Source organism: Periophthalmus magnuspinnatus, chromosome 22 (genome assembly GCF_009829125.3).
Source record: "Periophthalmus magnuspinnatus isolate fPerMag1 chromosome 22, fPerMag1.2.pri, whole genome shotgun sequence".
NCBI classification, from domain to species: Eukaryota; Metazoa; Chordata; class Actinopteri; order Gobiiformes; family Gobiidae; genus Periophthalmus; species Periophthalmus magnuspinnatus.
In genome coordinates this window covers 1,889,696-1,908,466 of record NC_047147.1, presented here as the reverse complement: position 1 = coordinate 1,908,466, position 18,771 = coordinate 1,889,696, and the positions used below count along the sequence as shown (strand labels likewise).

The 18,771-nt window shown below is 40.3% G+C and overlaps 1 protein-coding gene across 1 annotated transcript in view; it reads right to left on the bottom strand.

Annotated features, from left to right (window-relative positions):
- Positions 1-382: 382 nt before the first annotated feature.
- Positions 383-18,771, bottom strand: part of LOC117390830 (SAM and SH3 domain-containing protein 1-like) — a 160,535-nt gene continuing 142,146 nt past the window's right edge. The window contains exons 9-17 of the mRNA XM_055231221.1: positions 15,452-15,635; positions 14,455-14,801; positions 12,923-12,997; positions 9,974-10,117; positions 7,720-7,852; positions 7,296-7,465; positions 5,917-6,123; positions 3,756-3,906; positions 383-727 (exon numbers count right to left, since the gene is read on the bottom strand). Of these exons, the coding sequence (XP_055087196.1) occupies positions 573-727; positions 3,756-3,906; positions 5,917-6,123; positions 7,296-7,465; positions 7,720-7,852; positions 9,974-10,117; positions 12,923-12,997; positions 14,455-14,801; positions 15,452-15,635 (1,566 nt within the window). The 3' untranslated portion in view covers positions 383-572. The remainder of the gene's footprint in view (positions 728-3,755; positions 3,907-5,916; positions 6,124-7,295; positions 7,466-7,719; positions 7,853-9,973; positions 10,118-12,922; positions 12,998-14,454; positions 14,802-15,451; positions 15,636-18,771) is intronic.

The following is an 18,771-nucleotide window of genomic DNA, read 5'->3' as shown; positions in this document are numbered from 1 at the left end:
TTCTCTCAAACAGAAAACACTTTGTTCCACCTTGTGATGTCATGTGGTAATACAGAAAGTGCTCCACTGTGTTTTTAAACTCCATACACCTTCACTTGAATCATTTGGATCATTTCAGCACTGGAACTGCCAATCGCTACTGAACTAAAGGTAAAAGGAGCTGTTGACTGAGACCTACCACTTGATGACATCACAAGGTAGAACAGAGCATTTTGAGCTTTGGAGATGTAGAGAGACTAATAATAAAGTTTGTTTCATTCACACATTCAAACATGTGTCAATGAAACAAAACACAACTCCATATATGTTTTTGAGGAGGTAACAGCATTAGAACATGGATTAAACCTAACAAGAGTCCATTTTGTGTGATATAGGAGCTTTTTAAACTTAACAAGTCAATCCTACTCAAATTAAGTATTTTCATGTTCTTATTTCTTGTGAATAGGTTGTTTCTTGTCTTCTTTCCAGTCAGTTCTCAAGCAGTGAATCCATAAAAGCAACTGCAAAACTCCACAGTAAAACTAAGCAAAACCAACTCCCAAATCATCTTGGTTCGGGCGTGTATTGTTGGGTTACTGTGCGCTCCCATCTTGGCTCTGGTTCAGGTTCTCGTTGCTTTCATAGCATCCCGAGTCTCTGGGTGAGTCTCCCAAAAGTCCTTGTCTCTGCAGCAGAAGTTTGTCCTGAGATTGGCATGAGGGGCTGCCGCGCTCCAGGTCACTGCTGCCTGCAGAGCACAAGAGCAACAGCAGGGGAAGTCGTTATCACATATAAGCAACAGGCAAGTCCAGAGGTGGTAGAGTAACCAAAATTGTACTTGAGTAATATTATGTTGAAGTAAAATTACTCTTACTTAAGTAGCTGTACAAAGTACTGGTCCAAGAAATTACTCAACTGAAAATTTAAAAGTATATGGAAAAAGTACTACTGTGGTAATTTCAAACAGAGACAAAAAGAGCCAAACTAAATCACATCTGAAGAAGCCAGAAACACAAATGTTCAGATCATTTCCTATTGTTACATAAAGCTACAGTCACTTTAGACTTACTCAAAGAGGAAAGAAAATTAATTCCTTTAAAAAGTTACTCATATAACCCCCCTGGTCAAATCAAAAGAGCTCAACACTGGCTATTTTTACATACACGTCATAGTGCTTAGGACTAAACCAGGACTGAACCAGGACCAAACCAGGACTAAATCAGGACTACACCAGGACTAAACTAGGACTAAAACAGGACTACACCAAAACTGAATCAGGATTACACCAGGACTAAACCAGGACTGAACCAGTACTAAATCAAAACTAAACCAGGACTAAACCAAGACTGTACTAGGATTAAACCAGGATTGGACCAGGACTGAACCAATACTGAACCAGGACCAAACCAGGACTAAATAGGGACTAGACCAGGACGAAACTAGGACTAAACCAGGACTACACCAGGACTAAATCAGGACTACACCAGGACTAAACTAGGACTAAACCAGGGCTACACCGGGACTAAATCAGGACTACACCAGGACTAAACTAGGACTAAACCGGGACTACACCGGGACTACACCGGGACTACACCAGGACTAAACCAGGACTAAAACAGGACTGAACCAGGACTGAACCAGGACTAAACCAGGACTAAACCAGGACTGAAACAGTACTAAATCAAGACTAAATGAGGACTAAACCAGGACTAAACAGGACTAAACCAGGACTAAACAAGGACTAAACCACGACTAAACGAGGACTAAACCACAACTGAAGCAGGGCCAAACCAGGACTACACCAGGACTAAACCAGGTCTTATCCAGGACTAAATCAGGACTACACCAGGACTAAACTAGGACTAAACCAGGACTACACCAAAACTGAATCAGGATTACACCAGGACTAAACCAGGACTGAACCCGTACTAAATCAAAACTAAACCAGGACTAAACCAAGACTGTACTAGGACTAAACCAGGATTAGACCAGGACTGAACCAATACTGAACCAGGACCAAACCAGGATTAAATAGGGACTAGACCAGGACTAAACTAGGACTAAACCAGGACTACACCAGGACTAAACCAGGACTACACTGGGACTACACCAGGACTAAACCAGGACTGAAACAGGACTGAACCAGGACTGAACCAGGACTGAACCAGGACTAAACCAGGACTAAACCAGGACTGAACTAGTACTAAATCAAGACTAAATAAGGACTAAACCAGGACTAAACAGGACTAAACCAAGACTAAACAAGGACTAAACCAGGGCTAAACCACGACTGAAGCAGGGCCAAACCAGGACTACACCAGGACTAAACCAGGTCTTATCCAGGACTAAATCTGGACTACACCAGAACTAAACTAGGACTTAACCAGGACTGAGCCAGGACTACAGCAGGACTAAACTAGGAATAAACCAGGACCAAACCAGGACTAAACAAGGACTAAACCAGGACTAAACCAGGACTAAACCACAACTGAAGCAGGGCCAAACCAGGACTAAACCAGGTCTTATCCAGGACTAAATCAGGACTACACCAGGACTAAACTAGGACTAAACCAGGACTACACCAAAACTGAATCAGGATTACACCAGGACTAAACCAGGACTGAACCCGTACTAAATCAAAACTAAACCAGGACTAAACCAAGAATGTACTAGGACTAAACCAGGATTAGACCAGGACTGAACCAATACTGAACCAGGACCAAACCAGGACTAAATAGGGACTAGACCAGGACTAAATAGGACTAAACCAGGACTAAATCAGGACTACACCAGGACTAAACCAGGACTACACCGGGACTACACCAGGACTACACCAGGACTAAACCAGGACTGAAACAGGACTGAACCAGGACTGAACCAGGACTAAACCAGGACTAAACCAGTACTAAATCAAGACTAAATGAGGACTAAACCAGGACTAAACAGGGCTAAACCAGGACTAAACAAGGACTAAACCAGGACTAAACCACGACTGAAGCAGGGCCAAACCAGGACTACACCAGGACTAAACCAGGTCTTATCCAGGACTAAATCTGGATTACACCAGGACTAAACCAGGACTTAACCAGGACTGAGCCAGGACTACAGCAGGACTAAACTAGGACTAAATCAGGACTACACCAGGACTAAACTAGGACTAAACCAGGACTACACCAAAACTGAATCAGGATTACACCAGGACTAAACCAGGACTGAACCCGTACTAAATCAAAACTAAACCAGGGCTAAACCAAGACTGAACAAGGACTAAACCTGGATTAGACCAGGACTGAACCAATACTGAACCAGGACCAAACCAGGACTAAATAGGGACTAGACCAGGACTAAACTAGGACTAAATCAGGACTACACCAGGACTAAACCAGGACTAAACCAGGACTACACCGGGACTACACCAGGACTACACCAGGACTAAACAGGACTGAAACAGGACTGAACCAGGACTGAACCAGGACTAAACCAGGACTAAACCAGGACTGAACCAGTACTAAATCAAGACTAAATGAGGACTAAACCAGGACTAAACAGGGCTAAACCAGGACTAAACAAGGACTAAACCAGGACTAAACCACGACTGAAGCAGGGCCAAACCAGGACTACACCAGGACTAAACCAGGTCTTATCCAGGACTAAATCTGGACTACACCAGGACTAAACCAGGATTTAACCAGGACTGAGCCAGGACTACAGCAGGACTAAACTAGGAATAAACCAGGACTTAACCAGGACTAAACCAGGACTAAACTAGGACTTACCGTCATACTCCTGCAGCAGCTCCACGGCGGTCAGGAGCACTGCTCTGTGTTGACTGTCCTTGATGTTCAGTTCATCCAAATCTTCTTCCTCCAGAAGTTTAAATGTGTCCAGATCCTCGTACCCATTAAACAGGAAAGTGGGCAAGTGCTCCTAAGAGACACACATACACACATACACACACACAGACACACAAACACATAAACAAACACACAACACATAACACACACATACAAACACAAACATAAACACACACACACACAAAAAGACATATTACGGACAGCAAAAGAAAAATTATATTGTCACTGGTTTGAAGTTGACAGAATTTAGACAAAGACTGAAAGAGGCTCAAGTGTGAACTGTGCCTGAGTTCAAACATGTAGACCTCGCTAACAAACACGACTAAAACAAACAAGAGTGACACAAACACAACTTAAACATTTTATAGTTGTACTACACCAGATTTTTCCTGTCTTTAAAATGAACTAGTTCTGTTTTTTCACATTTTAAACAGTTTGGCCCAAAGTCATTCCTTACTTACCTTATGCATTCAGAACATCCTAATTACTCACCATGATGAGTTTGATATTTTTGTATCATGACAATTTATAGAGAATAGGGATGGGACAATATAAGATAAAGTCGCTAATCGCAATCAAAAAGGTCCAAAAATAATCATTTTGAATAATAGTGATCATCAATTATAATCGCCTTTATGGCACCAAACTGCATGATGTTTCCGGTTACAATACAATGTTTAGATGTTAGTTCTGGTGTTTGCCCACAAGGGGGCAATGAAAATTGTTAGCTTCTGTGCCTATTCTGAAGGGAAAACATTGGGGATGGTTCTTCATTGCTGTCAGTCACCGTCATGGCTCATAGGCGGGCAGAGGATCTGGATCTGGATAACGCCACACATTTATATCCTCCACTCAAGAAGGTGAAGTCTGAGGTGTGGGATTATTATGGCTTTGAAACACCAGACCAACAAGGCGATGAGCCACCAATCTGCAAAGCCTGCCGAAAAACTTGAGACAAATATATCCATCGTAACATACCATGCAAAATAAAGTGTTTAATGTAGTTTGCGTTTGTTTGGATTTGTATGAATAATGGAATGTATTTGTGGCGACTTCGCTATTTCTAGGTTAGCACTAGCTAAATAGCGTTTTGCACAGTTGATGGCTGCAATGCAAGCATATCCTTTATCATATCTTTTTTTCTGGGGCTTTCTCAAGTTGGTTCATGTGGGTTTTTTTTTTTTATAGTCAAGAGTTATATAATGGACATATTTAGTATTCATTCATTGTTAATTTCACTTGCAGCAATAAAAAAACAATAAAGGTGATTGCTCAGACACCTGCAAATTGTATAGTAATTGATGTTTTGATTGACTTAAAAAAAAAAAAAACTGTATACCTTTGTTTAATAATTATTGTGATAATATTGTTAATCGCAATTATTTTGGTCAAAATAATCGTGACTCTAAATGTTAATATCGTGCCATCCCTAACAGAGACAAGAGTGAAGTTGGTAAAGGTAACAACAACCAACATGCTAATGCACACTTCCTGATTTTTGGTGAGTAAAATGCTTAACTGAAAGCACACAACCGGACAGAGTTTTACCTCAAGACAAACTTTGGTCTAATATATTGGAAAGTAAAAAAAAAAAAAAAAAACAGTTTACAGCGTATAATAAACTAAAAACAAAAGTATTATTTTACAATTTGTTCAATGTAAATGACTAAATTTGATCTAAAAGAAATGGGATGTATTCAACAAACCTTTATATATATCTATATAAGGATAACATCAACATATTCTTAATATATACACAGAGATTACATAAACCTGGGCTATTACATATACAGGGCTAATTACATAAAAGGAGCAGTATGTAACTTGTACAGATATATTTAAAGGAGCAGCATGTAACTGCTAATCAGTGTACATTAGCATGCTAGTAGTTTTTTACATGTGACCGCAAAACTCTGGTCTCTGAGTGTTGTGAAAACTATTTATAAAGTCATTATGGTGAGTAATTAGGACGCTCTGAATACACAAGGTCAGTGAGGAATAACTTTGGACCAGTGTTTAAAATGAATTTGTTCTGTTTTTCATGTTTTTAAGACGTAAAAATGGTTGAGAACAGTGGCTATACTTTGAGGTTGATGCGTTCCAGCAGCTCCTCCACAGATGTGGGTTTGGGCTGTGGCGCTCGCCTCCTCCTTCGAATCTTCTTGGGTTTGGGCGGCTCTTCATTGATCACGTCCACATAAATGAATTTAAATGTGCCCACTTTCCCATTCAGCATCCCCATCCACGTGCCCATAGGAGGCTTGCTGATGATGTCTACAACATCTCCACTCTGCAGAACAAAGATGGCATTTAGAATGAGGTCCAAACCAGGTCCAAAACCAGGTCCAAACCAGGCCCAAACCATGACTAAACCAGGACTAGGTCAGGACTAAACCAGAAGTCATTCATGCAGCCACAGGAGACTTACTGATGATGTCCACCACATCTCCATTCTGCAGAACAAAGACAGCAAACCAGGACTAAAATACGACTGAACCAGGGACAAACCAGAGACAAACCAGGGACAAACCACGTCCAAACCAGAAATAAAGCAGGAGTAAACCAGGACTAAACCAGGCCCAAACCAAGTCCAAACCATGCCCAAACCAGGGCCAAACCAGGACTAATCCAGAACTAAACCAGGACTAAACCAAGACTAAACCAGGATTAAATCAGGCCCGAACCAGGTCTAAAACCCGGACTAAATCAGGACTAAACCAGGACTAAACCAGAACTAAACCAGGACTAAATCAGGTCCACAGCGGGAATAAACCAGGACTAAACCAGTTCCACAGTAGGACAAAAACAGACTAAACTAGAACTAAACCAGGTCCAAACCAGGGAGAAACCATGTCAAACCCAGACTAAAGCATGACAAAAGCAGGACTAAACCAGGGTCAAACCAGGTCCAAACCAGGACTGAAGAAGGACTAAACCAGAACTAAATCAGGACTAAACCAGGTCCACAGCAGGACTAAAGCACGGCCAAACCAGGTCCACAGCAAGACTAAAACAGACTAAACCAAGACTAAACCAAGACAGCATTTAGAATAAGGTCCAAACCAGGACTAAACCAGGACTAAACCAGGTCCACAGCACGACTAAAGTAGGATTAAACCAGGTCCATAGCAGAACTAAAGCAGGACTAAAGCAGACCCAAACCAGATCCAAACCAGGACTAAACCAGGACTAAACCAAGACTAAACCAGGACTAAACCAGGCCCAAACCAGGTCTAAAACCAGGACTAAACCAGGCCCAAACCAGGCCTAAAACCAGTACTAAACCAGGCCCAAACCAGGTCTAAACCAGGACTAAACCAGAACTAAATAAGGACTAAACCAGGCCCAAACCAGGACTAAAGCAGGACTAAAGCAGGACTAAAGCAGGACTAAAGCAGGACTTAAGCAGGACTAAAGCAGGACTAAACCAGCATTAAACCAGTATTAAACCAGTCCCTGTACCTTCAGTTTGAGAGAGTCGGAGTCGTAGGGGCTGGGGGTAAAATCAGTATGAACTAGGGCTCGTCCACAGAAGGGCCCTCTATATGGAGGTTCCTCTTCCTCTCCGTCCTCACTCTTCACACTTTCTCTATTACTGTGGGATGAGTCTGTGGTACCCACCGTCTGCCCGCCTAAAAAAACAAGAGAGTAAGGACCCAACAGTACAGTTAGATTTTATCAGGGCCTGGAGAGTCAGGATTTTTTTCATATTAATCAGTCAGTATTGATTTCATGAACGCAAACAGTGCAATTATTTAAACATTTTAGGAACAAAAATCTAATTGAAATGAGATACTGTGGACTGCTCCAAACTGATTCAAATGAGTTGGTTCTGTTTGTCACATTTATAAAACAGTAAAAAGCAGGTACAGGGTCTGATACTCACTCATGGAGCTGTGACCGCTGAGCGAGCTCCGCAGACTCTCCACTGACCCTCCAGGCTTCAGCCGAGGTCTGTTCAAAGGATCAGTATCTGTGTGGGGGGAGTGAGGGGGGGGTGTCGCCCACTTTGGACTACACTGCAGACACAAATGTCTTTAGATCAGTGGTTCTTAACCTTGTTGGAGGTACTGAACCCCACCGGTTCCATATGCACATTCACCGAACCCTTCTTTATTGAAAAATAAAATATAATTTTTTTCAAATTCAAGACATATGTGTGTTTTACTGGTGCACAAAATAAATCGTGCATTAACATCACTGTGTTCAAAGAATAAAACCAATACAATGTATAAACTCACAACAAATTACATACATACCTTTTCACAAAGACATGACCTTTTTTAATACTAACACACTAAAATCATTTTAATTTTGTATTGTATTATGTATTCCAATAATGAACTTATTGTATTTATGCTATTTATTATTTTTAACATTTTAATACACACCCATCACCTAATTTCCATCAGGCTAGAATAATAATGAATATTTACTGCAAATCAGTGTGACTTCTGCTGTTGCCTTTGAGAGACCAGTTCAGAAATGCATGGCTTCACCTTGGCCACTCTCATGTCATTTTCACAGCAAAGTCTGTTCCTTTTCTTTGTTTTTATGTCGTTTTATGTTTTTATGCCGTTCAAAGTGACAGTATTCAATGACCAATACACAGAGAGAAATCTGTATCTGCACACCCAGCTGCTCTATTACTGTACATTTACATATCATATCAAAACACAATATATATAATGTGTATTTGTAAATAAAATATATTCAAAACAACTGGTATGGGTCAAAATAAATATATATTTACAAACCACACACTGCAAACAGTGAACAAACACACACTGGAAACTAATAATACACTGTACATGTGACAGTGTGACAGTCATTCTGTGACAGAGGTTGGAGGATCGAGTCCCGCTCGGACCAACTTCTGTCATTGTGTCCTTAGGTAAGACACTTCCCAATCATTCACGCACACTTTGGTGTGTGCGTGAATGATTGGTGGTGGTCGGGGGCGCAGATTGGCATTAGCCAAATCTAATGATTACACACAATACACATTTGACCCACAATTAAGTCAATAGCAGAATAAACCACGCATCCAGGAACAGCATCCAGTCCATCAGCACATCAGGTCCTCTACTCCTCAGTCCACCATGAGATCTTCACTCGGTTCCACGAACCGCTCCGGGTTCGAGATGCCTCTTGTTTAACTTGTACAAACATCCACAGTGTCCTCTACAAACATCCACAGTGTCCTCTACAAACATCCACAGTGTCCTCGGTCGCGTACTTCCTTTGTTTTGTCCGTTTCGTCATGTTTAAAAGGCAAAACTGCTGCAAAACAGTGCGTAAAGTTACGCAATTACGCGCGCGTAATTTTACGCGCGGATCTTTGCCCGAGGGCGGGCCGTCGGAACGTTAAGGGGTTAAACAGCACTTAGAATCATTAGCGAGTCTTCACTCCACATCGGCTAAAACTCTGGGAGTGGGACATGAGGACGTCTGTCAATGACGTTGATAAGCTGCACAATACGTGTGTGAATCACATAATTGGCTGGAGCAGCTCGTCCCCGGTCACACTCACTGACTCACATTGAAAAAGAGACCGTGTCAGCAGTGCGCAATTGCGCGCGCGCTCAGCTTGGAGTGAGCAGTGTTCGATAGGCACAGCAAAGGTGCATTTGTCGAATTAGGACACGGCCAGCATCTGGAGACGCTCGCAGTCCGCGAATCATATGAGTCTGGTGCGTGTCTTGACCTCCGCCGAACCCCTGGGACTGACTCACCGAACCCCTAGGGTTCGATCGAACCCAGGTTAAGAACCATTGCTTATGGGATTATGTTTGTGATGGACTTTTTAATGTTTTCTGGTTTAATGGAGTCTTTTCTGTGTATAGGACTCTTAGTTTAGTCCTGGTTTAGTTCTGCCTGGATCTCTTGGCCCGGTCATGTGCACAAATGAGAAATAAATAAATAAAATCAAGAAAAAAAACAGGTCCAAACCAGGACTAAACCAGAACTAAACCAGAACTAAACCAGAACTAAACCAGGACTAAACCGGGACTAAACCAGGACTGAGCAAGGACTAAACTAGGATTAAACCAGGATTTAACCAGGGCTGGTTTAAGCAGGACTAAATCAAGACATTATGGCATATCCAGTATAAACTTATTTTAATACTGAAGCCGTACATGTGGAGACAGGGAGGAATTGTATCGTTTGGAGATGTGCTTCCTCATTGTGTCTCGCAATGATTTCACTTTTTTGCCCAAAGAAATTCGAGATGTCTGAGACGACTTCAGACCTTCTCTCAGCAAGTCCTCATCCAGTTTGGGCTGACACAAAACAAAGTTTAAATCCTGTTTAAAGTGCATGTTCTGTAGCCCAGAAAATGGCAAAAATCGACATGCCAGTGACAGGTATCAAGAATTAGAGGGGGCAATGGGAGCCAGACTTGGAAAAAAGTCAAAGTAAAAATCTGAAACTCACATCAAAAAATAATATCATTTTTGTCATGTTCTGACATTTTCTATGGCCCCACCCTAAAACATACAGGAAGTCGTATTGGATCAAGGAATGATAAAAGCACACACCCTCGCATTTAGGACATCTCATCGCACAGTTTTCATCACAAACACTTCAAATTTGACCAAAACCTATGCGCAAATAAAGATTACACTGGTCAACACTAAATTTATTGTCTAAGATTTTTTAGCTGATTTAGGATCATTTTGATGTGCTGAATCCAAAAATCACATTGGTTTTGCTCAATCAGGTCAACGTTCTGAACTAAGCTACAGATTTGTTTTTGGACGATTTTGTTTACATGTATGAGTATTTTCACGTCATATGATGCAAAATTCTGTTATATTTCTCGCTATAAACAAATTCTGAAGATTTTGTATGTGCCAACTTATGACTAATTGTTTTGTTGTTTTTTTTTTTATATATATTACAAGTGAATGAAATGGCTTCGACAAGAAGATCTTGCAAAAATAAGCCTGACATATTCTGCTACATCTGCGGTGAATACACCAATGTTCCTAACAGGAATCAAGTCACAAGTTTCATAAAGCATGCTTACCATGCTTATTTTGGTATTAAACTTGGTGACCAAGATGAAGCTTGGGCGCCACACATGGCATGCAAGTCATGCACCGAGTATCTGCGTCAGTGGACTAAAGGCAAGAAGAGTTGTCTGAAGTTTGGAATTCCCATGGTTTGGAGGGAGCCGACATCAATAGCTACTTCTGGGCTATTGATGTGACTGGGATCAACAGAAAGAACCGAAGCAGCCTCAAGTATCCTGACCATGAATCAGCACGTCATCCTGTAGCTCACTGTGATGAAATTCCAGTACCTGTCTTTGTAGAAGTTCCTGACATCAGTGACAAAGATTCCTCCAGTGTGGTTTTAATGATGATGCTCCACATCCTTTTTCCCAAAAGGAGCTAAATGTTCAGGTTTCCTGAGAATCTGGGATCACTGAGTGATGAGTAGGTGGAGAGGACATTTTTATACTGTATCAGGACATAAAAGAGATGGAGACCAGGTATCAGGGACGCTGGGATGCAGTCATGATGGCTGATTACTGTTGGACTCTGAAGAGAGACATCCCTGCTGCTGAGCATTCAAGGAGTTCATAGAAACAGAAGTTCATGTCCTGAATTTTGCACAATGATAACGTAACCTTCCAATTTACATGTACTTACCTTTATCAATTAACATAACGTAACATTTAATTAATACATTCTGTTAGAAAACTATTTTTTATCTCCTAAAACATTTTTTTGGATGAGAAATATTAAAGAAAATCAACTGATAATGTCACAAAATTGTAATCAATTTAGTCAGAAGATCGGATTTTTCAAAATCAAATTAGCATAAAAACCTGACCTGACTGAGAAAAATTGATATAATTTTTAGATTCAGCGGTGAAAAATAGTCCTAATTCAGTTGAAAACACACAGACAACTTTCAAAAATGTTTTTTTTGTAACCCAGTGTTATCAATTATATTTTGAATATGACTTTGGCTGTGGGGTTTGAATTTTCAAGAAAATCGCAATTTTTGGAATGGCAACTGGACAAATCGTTGTAAAACAGAAGACGTTCCGCTGCTCATCCAAGCCGCTTCTTCAGTTCTGGTCAGATTGTTGGTGGCCACTGCCTTATATCTATCTGAAGGGAGGGGCTAACTACACTGAAACTGTAAGAAGAAGAAACTGTATGAAGAAGAAACTGTCTCACTGGTGTGAGAGTTCCTCTGGACCCCAGTCCGCCGTACATTTCCACCTCAAAGCCACTAACCACTCCTTTGAAGACAGTGAAGTTCAGATCTTAGCCAGAGAAAAGAAATGGTTTGAGAGGGGAGTTAAAGAAACTATTTTTGTTAGGAAAGAGAATCCTTCCTTAAAAAGGAATGGGGGCCTGAGACAACCTCTCCCCCATCTATAACACCATCCTCAGACCCAGAACAATGAGAACAATAGCAGGGTTGTTAAGGGGTAGTTCCAGCTGAAACTGGAGACAATAGATGTTTACAGTTTCAGTGTAGTTAGCCCCTCCCTTCAGATAGATATGAGGCAGTCGCCACCAGCAATCTGACCAGAAGAAGTGGCTTGGATGTGCAGTTAAACGTCTTCACTCTTACAATGATTTGTACAGTTGACAGATTTCAACCTCTTCTTTTGCTATGGATCAGACCTGGATGACAGAAGTTTTTTGGAATATTTCCAAAAAATATTTCACTTTCACACATTTTTTGTTGGGAAAAAGCAAATACAGCGTTTATGTACATTTGCGGGCTGAAAGCAATGATAGGCAAATCAAGGCGCTATCCAACAAATTGACTCTCTAGAACCCTCTTCAAATTTCATTTTCAAAAATTCACAGGGGCCTTATTTGTGATGGGCCACAATGATCGCTTCTTATTTGGAATGCTATCAGGTTAGCTATGTGGATTTATATATACAGTCTGTGGTTAATCATAATGTGCATAAGGCCAAATCTTGTCTCAGCTACTTGCTGTATTTTTGCACTTTTCTTCGCAAACTGCCACTGAACTGATTTTTATTCAGCACAGGGACGATCGGCAAGTCAGAATCAGACAAACATAATACTAAAAATATGATTTCTTACAGTGTTTTCTCCATCAGAGCTGTTCGTGTGCAGTGAGCGGTTCGTCAGATCAAATCCTCCAAAGCTGCAGGCCCTCTGGAATTTGAAAACACGTAAAACATGTAAAAAGTTTAACAAAAAAAGTAAAAAAAAAAAACATTGGATAATCACTAGTAGTCACATGCATGCATTTTCTGATCACTAGCACAACTTTAGGACTGCTTATTTCAGACACAAAAGCCAATCAGCTCTCATCCCAAAGCTTCAGATATTGACTCAGACAGTGTGCAATGTGTAGGTGCAGCAAAATTGTATTTACTCATTTATACAAAAAAAACTTTGGGTAATTTACGTTGTATTTATCATTTAAAAAATGTTTTAAAAAAACTGTACCCACCTGGAGGCCATTTTGGTTCTGTTAATTTGATCTTTAAAATTTGGTGTGAGTGAAAATGACCCCAGAACAAGTCTGATCATTTCTTTGTCAAACCTGAAGTATGAGATCAAAGTTTGAAAGTTTGGTGACAGACTCTGAGGTGAAGTGCTTCTGTTTTGGTTTAAATTTCACAGATTATAGATATTGTTTTTCCCTTTTTGTTTTTAGTCTGCACATTTTGTTTGTAGCTGCTCTGTCGTCTCGATGGCAGTCACCCACAGGCTTGATTCTGATGTTTACAGCCAAGTGTCTCATGTTGTTTAAAGCAGAGGCTCTTAAAAAATGGCTCTTAAAAAATGATGAATAGACATAATCACAGGCTTTGACAAAATTTTACACAGATGAGTGCATCTGGAAGCATGTCCTGTCTCCCTGATTCCACAGGACGTGATTGACAGGGGGATTAACCAATCAGAGAATCAAATGGTTGTCTCTCAGTCCTCAGTGTTATTTTCTTCCCTTTTTTCATGGCTGCCATGTTTGTTTGTTTGTTTGTTTACGGCCGCCATGTTTGCTTGTTTGTTTGTTTTTACGACCACCATCTTTGTTTTTGTTTTGTTTTGGGGTTTTTTTTAACAGCTGTTATGTTTGTTTGTTTGTTGTTTGACACTGATTTCTGCAGAATCAACAACTGAAGCAGCAAACTCATATTTATCTCAGGTAAAAGAAGTGATATATTTTCTTCTAAATGACACCGGAATATTCAAGAGGAAACATTTTCTGAAACATGTGACACAAACGAGCAGCTGTGATTGGCCTGTCCCACACCAGGATGAGGTTTGTCACTCTATGGTCTGATTCCAGACCCTCTGGACTCACACAGATTGTAGAAGGGACTGGCAGATCAGGCAATAGCTAATCGGCTATTTGACTAACCAGCAATTTTTTTCGTGGTTGTCATGACAGGGTGATGTTGGGTCCTGGTTTTACTCATAGTTTTCACTGCACTGTTGGACAGTCGGACAGTCGGATTATACAGTATAAAAATATGGAATTATAAAACATGATGATGTTTTATAATTCCATATTTTTATACTGTATAGAACAAGTAAAAAAAAAAAAAAAAAGGAATTGGACCACTGACCTCCTTGTACTTATGGGACCATATTTCACTCACCCCATGTAAATTCACTGTACTGAGCACTCTCTGTGTCAGTTCTCCATCTGTAAGTGACCGCGCTATCCTTGACTCCTCCCTTTTCTCTGCAGGACATGTCTCCCTCTCTGCCCCGTCCCGCTCCTGCCTCTGGTCTACAATGTCCCCTGGCTGGTGCACAGCGCTGCAGCTTGGCTCTGGATGGTGGCAGGTGTCAAGGCTGCCAGAAGAGGGCGATGTTGTGAAAGAGTCTGTGTCCCTGTCTGAAGAGATCAGATGTTCCACAGGGCACAGGGAGGAGGGGAGCTTCCTCTGGACCCCTGAATATACAAAACTGCCACGGGGGGCGCTGTCCGGCGCCTGGGGGTCTAAACAGAGGGAACATGAAGGAAAGATGTAATTTTAAAGGTTGAGTTAATCTTAAAAGGGACATTCTGTAGAAAATAGACTTTTATGAGGTTTTAACATGTTGTAATAGTATATTTTGACCTTGGAGCTTCCATGCAAGGTTAAAAAATGTCATGAAAATGATAACAATAAAAACATATGAATGAAAATGTGCTGCTTCCTCCAAGAGGAAGAGGAAGGTTTACAATGAATCTGTTGTTTAATACCATAGTAAACAGCTCAGAGCAGTAAAAGCTGCAGTGTGTAACTTTCTGGAGGTGGCACATCGCCTGCATGTTTCCAGGAAAACAGAAAGTTAAAACCATATTTTGAAACATTCTCCATGGAGATAGATGTGCTTTATGCCATACTGTGGAAAATTATAGCCAAAGAAACATGATTTCCATGGAAATAGGCAGAAGGAGGCCCGCCTCCAGGCCAAATCAGGTTTGTGGAGATGCAAGTAACTCAGAGTAAAGACACACGTTTTTCAGAGTAATCCTGTATTGAGTCCCGAACTGAGCACCCTAAAAATTCCTGTTTTCACTTACCCCCTATCCCCACCACATTCTATGTACTTGCGACTTATTAAAATAATTAGACTGTGGGTTTGACTGAAGAGCTGTGAGACCTTCTCCTCGGTGGGTCCTCCTCTCCTCCGTGGGTCCTCTGTGGGTCCCCCTCTCCTCCGTAATTTCTCCGTGGGCCCTGTTCTCTTCGTATCTGATCAGCTTCTTCACTTTCCGAGTGGAGTGTACGAGTTTGTGGAGCCGTCTGAAGGACACTGAGTCCTCCTCCTCAGACAGGTCACAAGGCTGCACCAACAAAGAAGATTAAAACTTACATACATATATACAGGAAGTGTAAACAGAGCGAAAACCACAACCAAATACTGTAAATAAAATACAAAAACACAAAATACCGACACCCAACACTGCAAAAATAAAACCCAATAGAAGTAACTAAATTACTTCAAAGGTTTCCTGGTTGGGAGTCTGCTACCTGCTGTCACCATGGAGATGTTATTACTTTGCCTTGGGAGTTTCACAGTAAGGCATTAAAGCACATATCTAACTAAAATGTCTTGTACATTCTTATGCTAGGAAAAACAATATCTCCATGGAGACAAGCAGGTGGCATAACCCACACCTGAAAGTTACATAGTGCATCTATAACTACTTAAATGTACTGACTTATTGCAAAATGTATCCTTTATTTATTTATATTTTTTAGATGTTTAATTGTTCATTTGACCAGACTGTGATCATGCTGTAACAAAGGAAAGAAAGGATGTATTCTAATTTTTAGTAAACAAAATGGCAATAGGACGGGACAGATACAAAAAGGTCCCAGTGTGAGCAGTGTTATCTCCATCATTAAAATAATATAATTCATATTAACAGTGACCATGGTGATTACATCATATCTGAGCATGGTTAAACTTCCCTGTTTTCTGGTCTCCATGGCAAAGCATTCAAAGCTAACACTTCTGTTCTCTTTATGAGTTCTCTTTTTAAAACCAACTTCCACGTTTGCTGTAACCTCCATCAGTATAATAAAAAAAATAATTGGGATTAAGGTTAAGGTGTTGTGGTGTGCAATGTGTCCTCTGCATTTGACCCATCCTTCAGTATCTCTGGGTTAAACTTGTGAGAAGCAGTGGATCCATCTGCAGATCTTGAGCTAGTCGTGGTCAGGACCTTACCTGGAGGATGTGATCCGTTGTGTTTTGGCTTGAAGGAGGAAACCAGAGAAAACCCACACAGACACAGAGAGAACATGCAAACTCCACACAGGCACAGATACAACATGCAAACTCTACACAGACATAAGTAGAACATGCAAACTCTGCACAGACACAGAGAGAACATGCAAACTCCACACAGACACATTATTATTATTATTATTATTATTATTATTATTATTATTATTACAAATGTATGTATTTATTTTATTTATTTTATTTTTTTGTTATTTTATTTATTTTTGGAGATAAATGAAATAAACTTGACCTTTCCGTGTAACGCCTGTGTACTACTTTAAGAGCAGTTTTCATAACGGTGGAGACCAAAGTCTTCATTCTTTTTATAAACTCCATTGAAAACCACAGTGATGACTTTTAGGCATCTGCTTCTCATTTACTGCACGGCAACAGACCAAAAAGCTCTTCCTTTTTTGCACATGGACAAATAAAAGCTTGTGGTTTGGACCTCATAGTTTTTCAAATGTTTAGGTTAGAATTGCACAATTGACACAAATATGAGCGGTATGTCAGGGTGTGCACAAAAACACAGGAAAGAGAAAGTTTAAAAGTTTAAAGACAAGACAAAAGAAGAGTGTTCCCGACTCCTGACCCTATATATATATATATATATATATATATATATATATATATATATATATATATATATATATATATATATATATATATATATATATATATATATATAAAACCGGCTGTCCGACTGTCCAACAGTGCAGTGAAAACTATGAGTATGTATATATATTTATATATATATATGAGATATATATATATATATATATATATATATATATATATATATATATATAGAGAGAGAGAGAGAGAGAGAGAGAGAGAGAGAGAGAGAGAGAGAGAGAGAGAGAGAGAGAGAGCAGATAAGAGCAGATAGGTGTATTAAGTATGATTCCATCTTAGTATATACTTAAAGGGCCTATACCTGATTTTTTTTTTTTTTTTTTTCCAATGTATTTGAGCAAAATCTATCTCATCCATAGACTGAATATATAAATGGACATAGCTAACCTGCTAGACACCGTGTTCCAAATAGGAAGTGATCATGGGTGCGCTTCTGGCTCCATTGACTTTCTATTGAAAGTGGAGTCCCCTCTCTCTGCAACTGCAGCAGTCAGTTAAAATGTCCATATTAACCTGCTCTACATGATCTTGGGTTTTTTATTTCAGTATTCTGTCTGTAAATCAAGATATGAACATTTATAACAGACAAATGATGCACCTTCTTCACTCCTGCTAGCACAGGTTTGATTGACAGTGTTGCTCAGAGCCCGCTCTCTGCTAAACCAATGGTAATGGGCAGGAAGGGACATTACCTTCATCAGCCTCACTCTGGATTGGCTCTTTGGTTGCTATGACACTCATGATCTGAATTCCAAATATGGAACTCAGCTCTAAATTGGCCCCTATAACTGCTAGCCTCAATGAGCTTCATCTGGAACCAAATGCCGTGAGTGACGTCACAGTCATTTAATACACTTCTACAATCTGTGATATATTGTATACACAGCTCTTGATGTCAAAATAAGTACTGTCTGTACTAAAGCATTTTATTATCCAAGTATCAGGAAATGCATGGTTAGCATGCTAGTTGTTAGCTTCATAGTGACTGCAAAAATCTTCTCTGTTCTCTGAAAGTTGTGAAAAGTGCTTATAAACTCATCATGGTGAATAATTAGGGTGCTCAGACAGTAAAAATCAGATCCAGTGCCTTAAATAACATCACAGTGACACACAGAACAGTGGTGGGTTTTTACATACTGGAGAACACCACCGTCATCATCAAAACTTTAAATAAGAGCTCAATATAAGTTACACAGAGACAAAGAGGATTCAGGATCAAAACTTGAACTGCAATTTGAAACAGAAAGTCAGAATCTATCCAAACAAAAGTTATAAATGCAGCTGTGTTCAGTGAGCTGTTGATCACTGCCTCATGGGGACAATAGCCCACATGTGACCACAGATCAGACCATAGACTGGACCATAGACTGGACCAAGACCGGACCACACAGTGGACTAGGCTTAGAGCAAAGAATAGGCCCTCGCTCACAGGGATTTAGAGAGGCCCTAGGTCTAACACAGGCTGAACACTGTCAACATCACCACAGACTGGAGAGAGCAGTCAGACCTGTTTCACTTTACCATCAAACTCTTTATAAATAACATCTGGATAA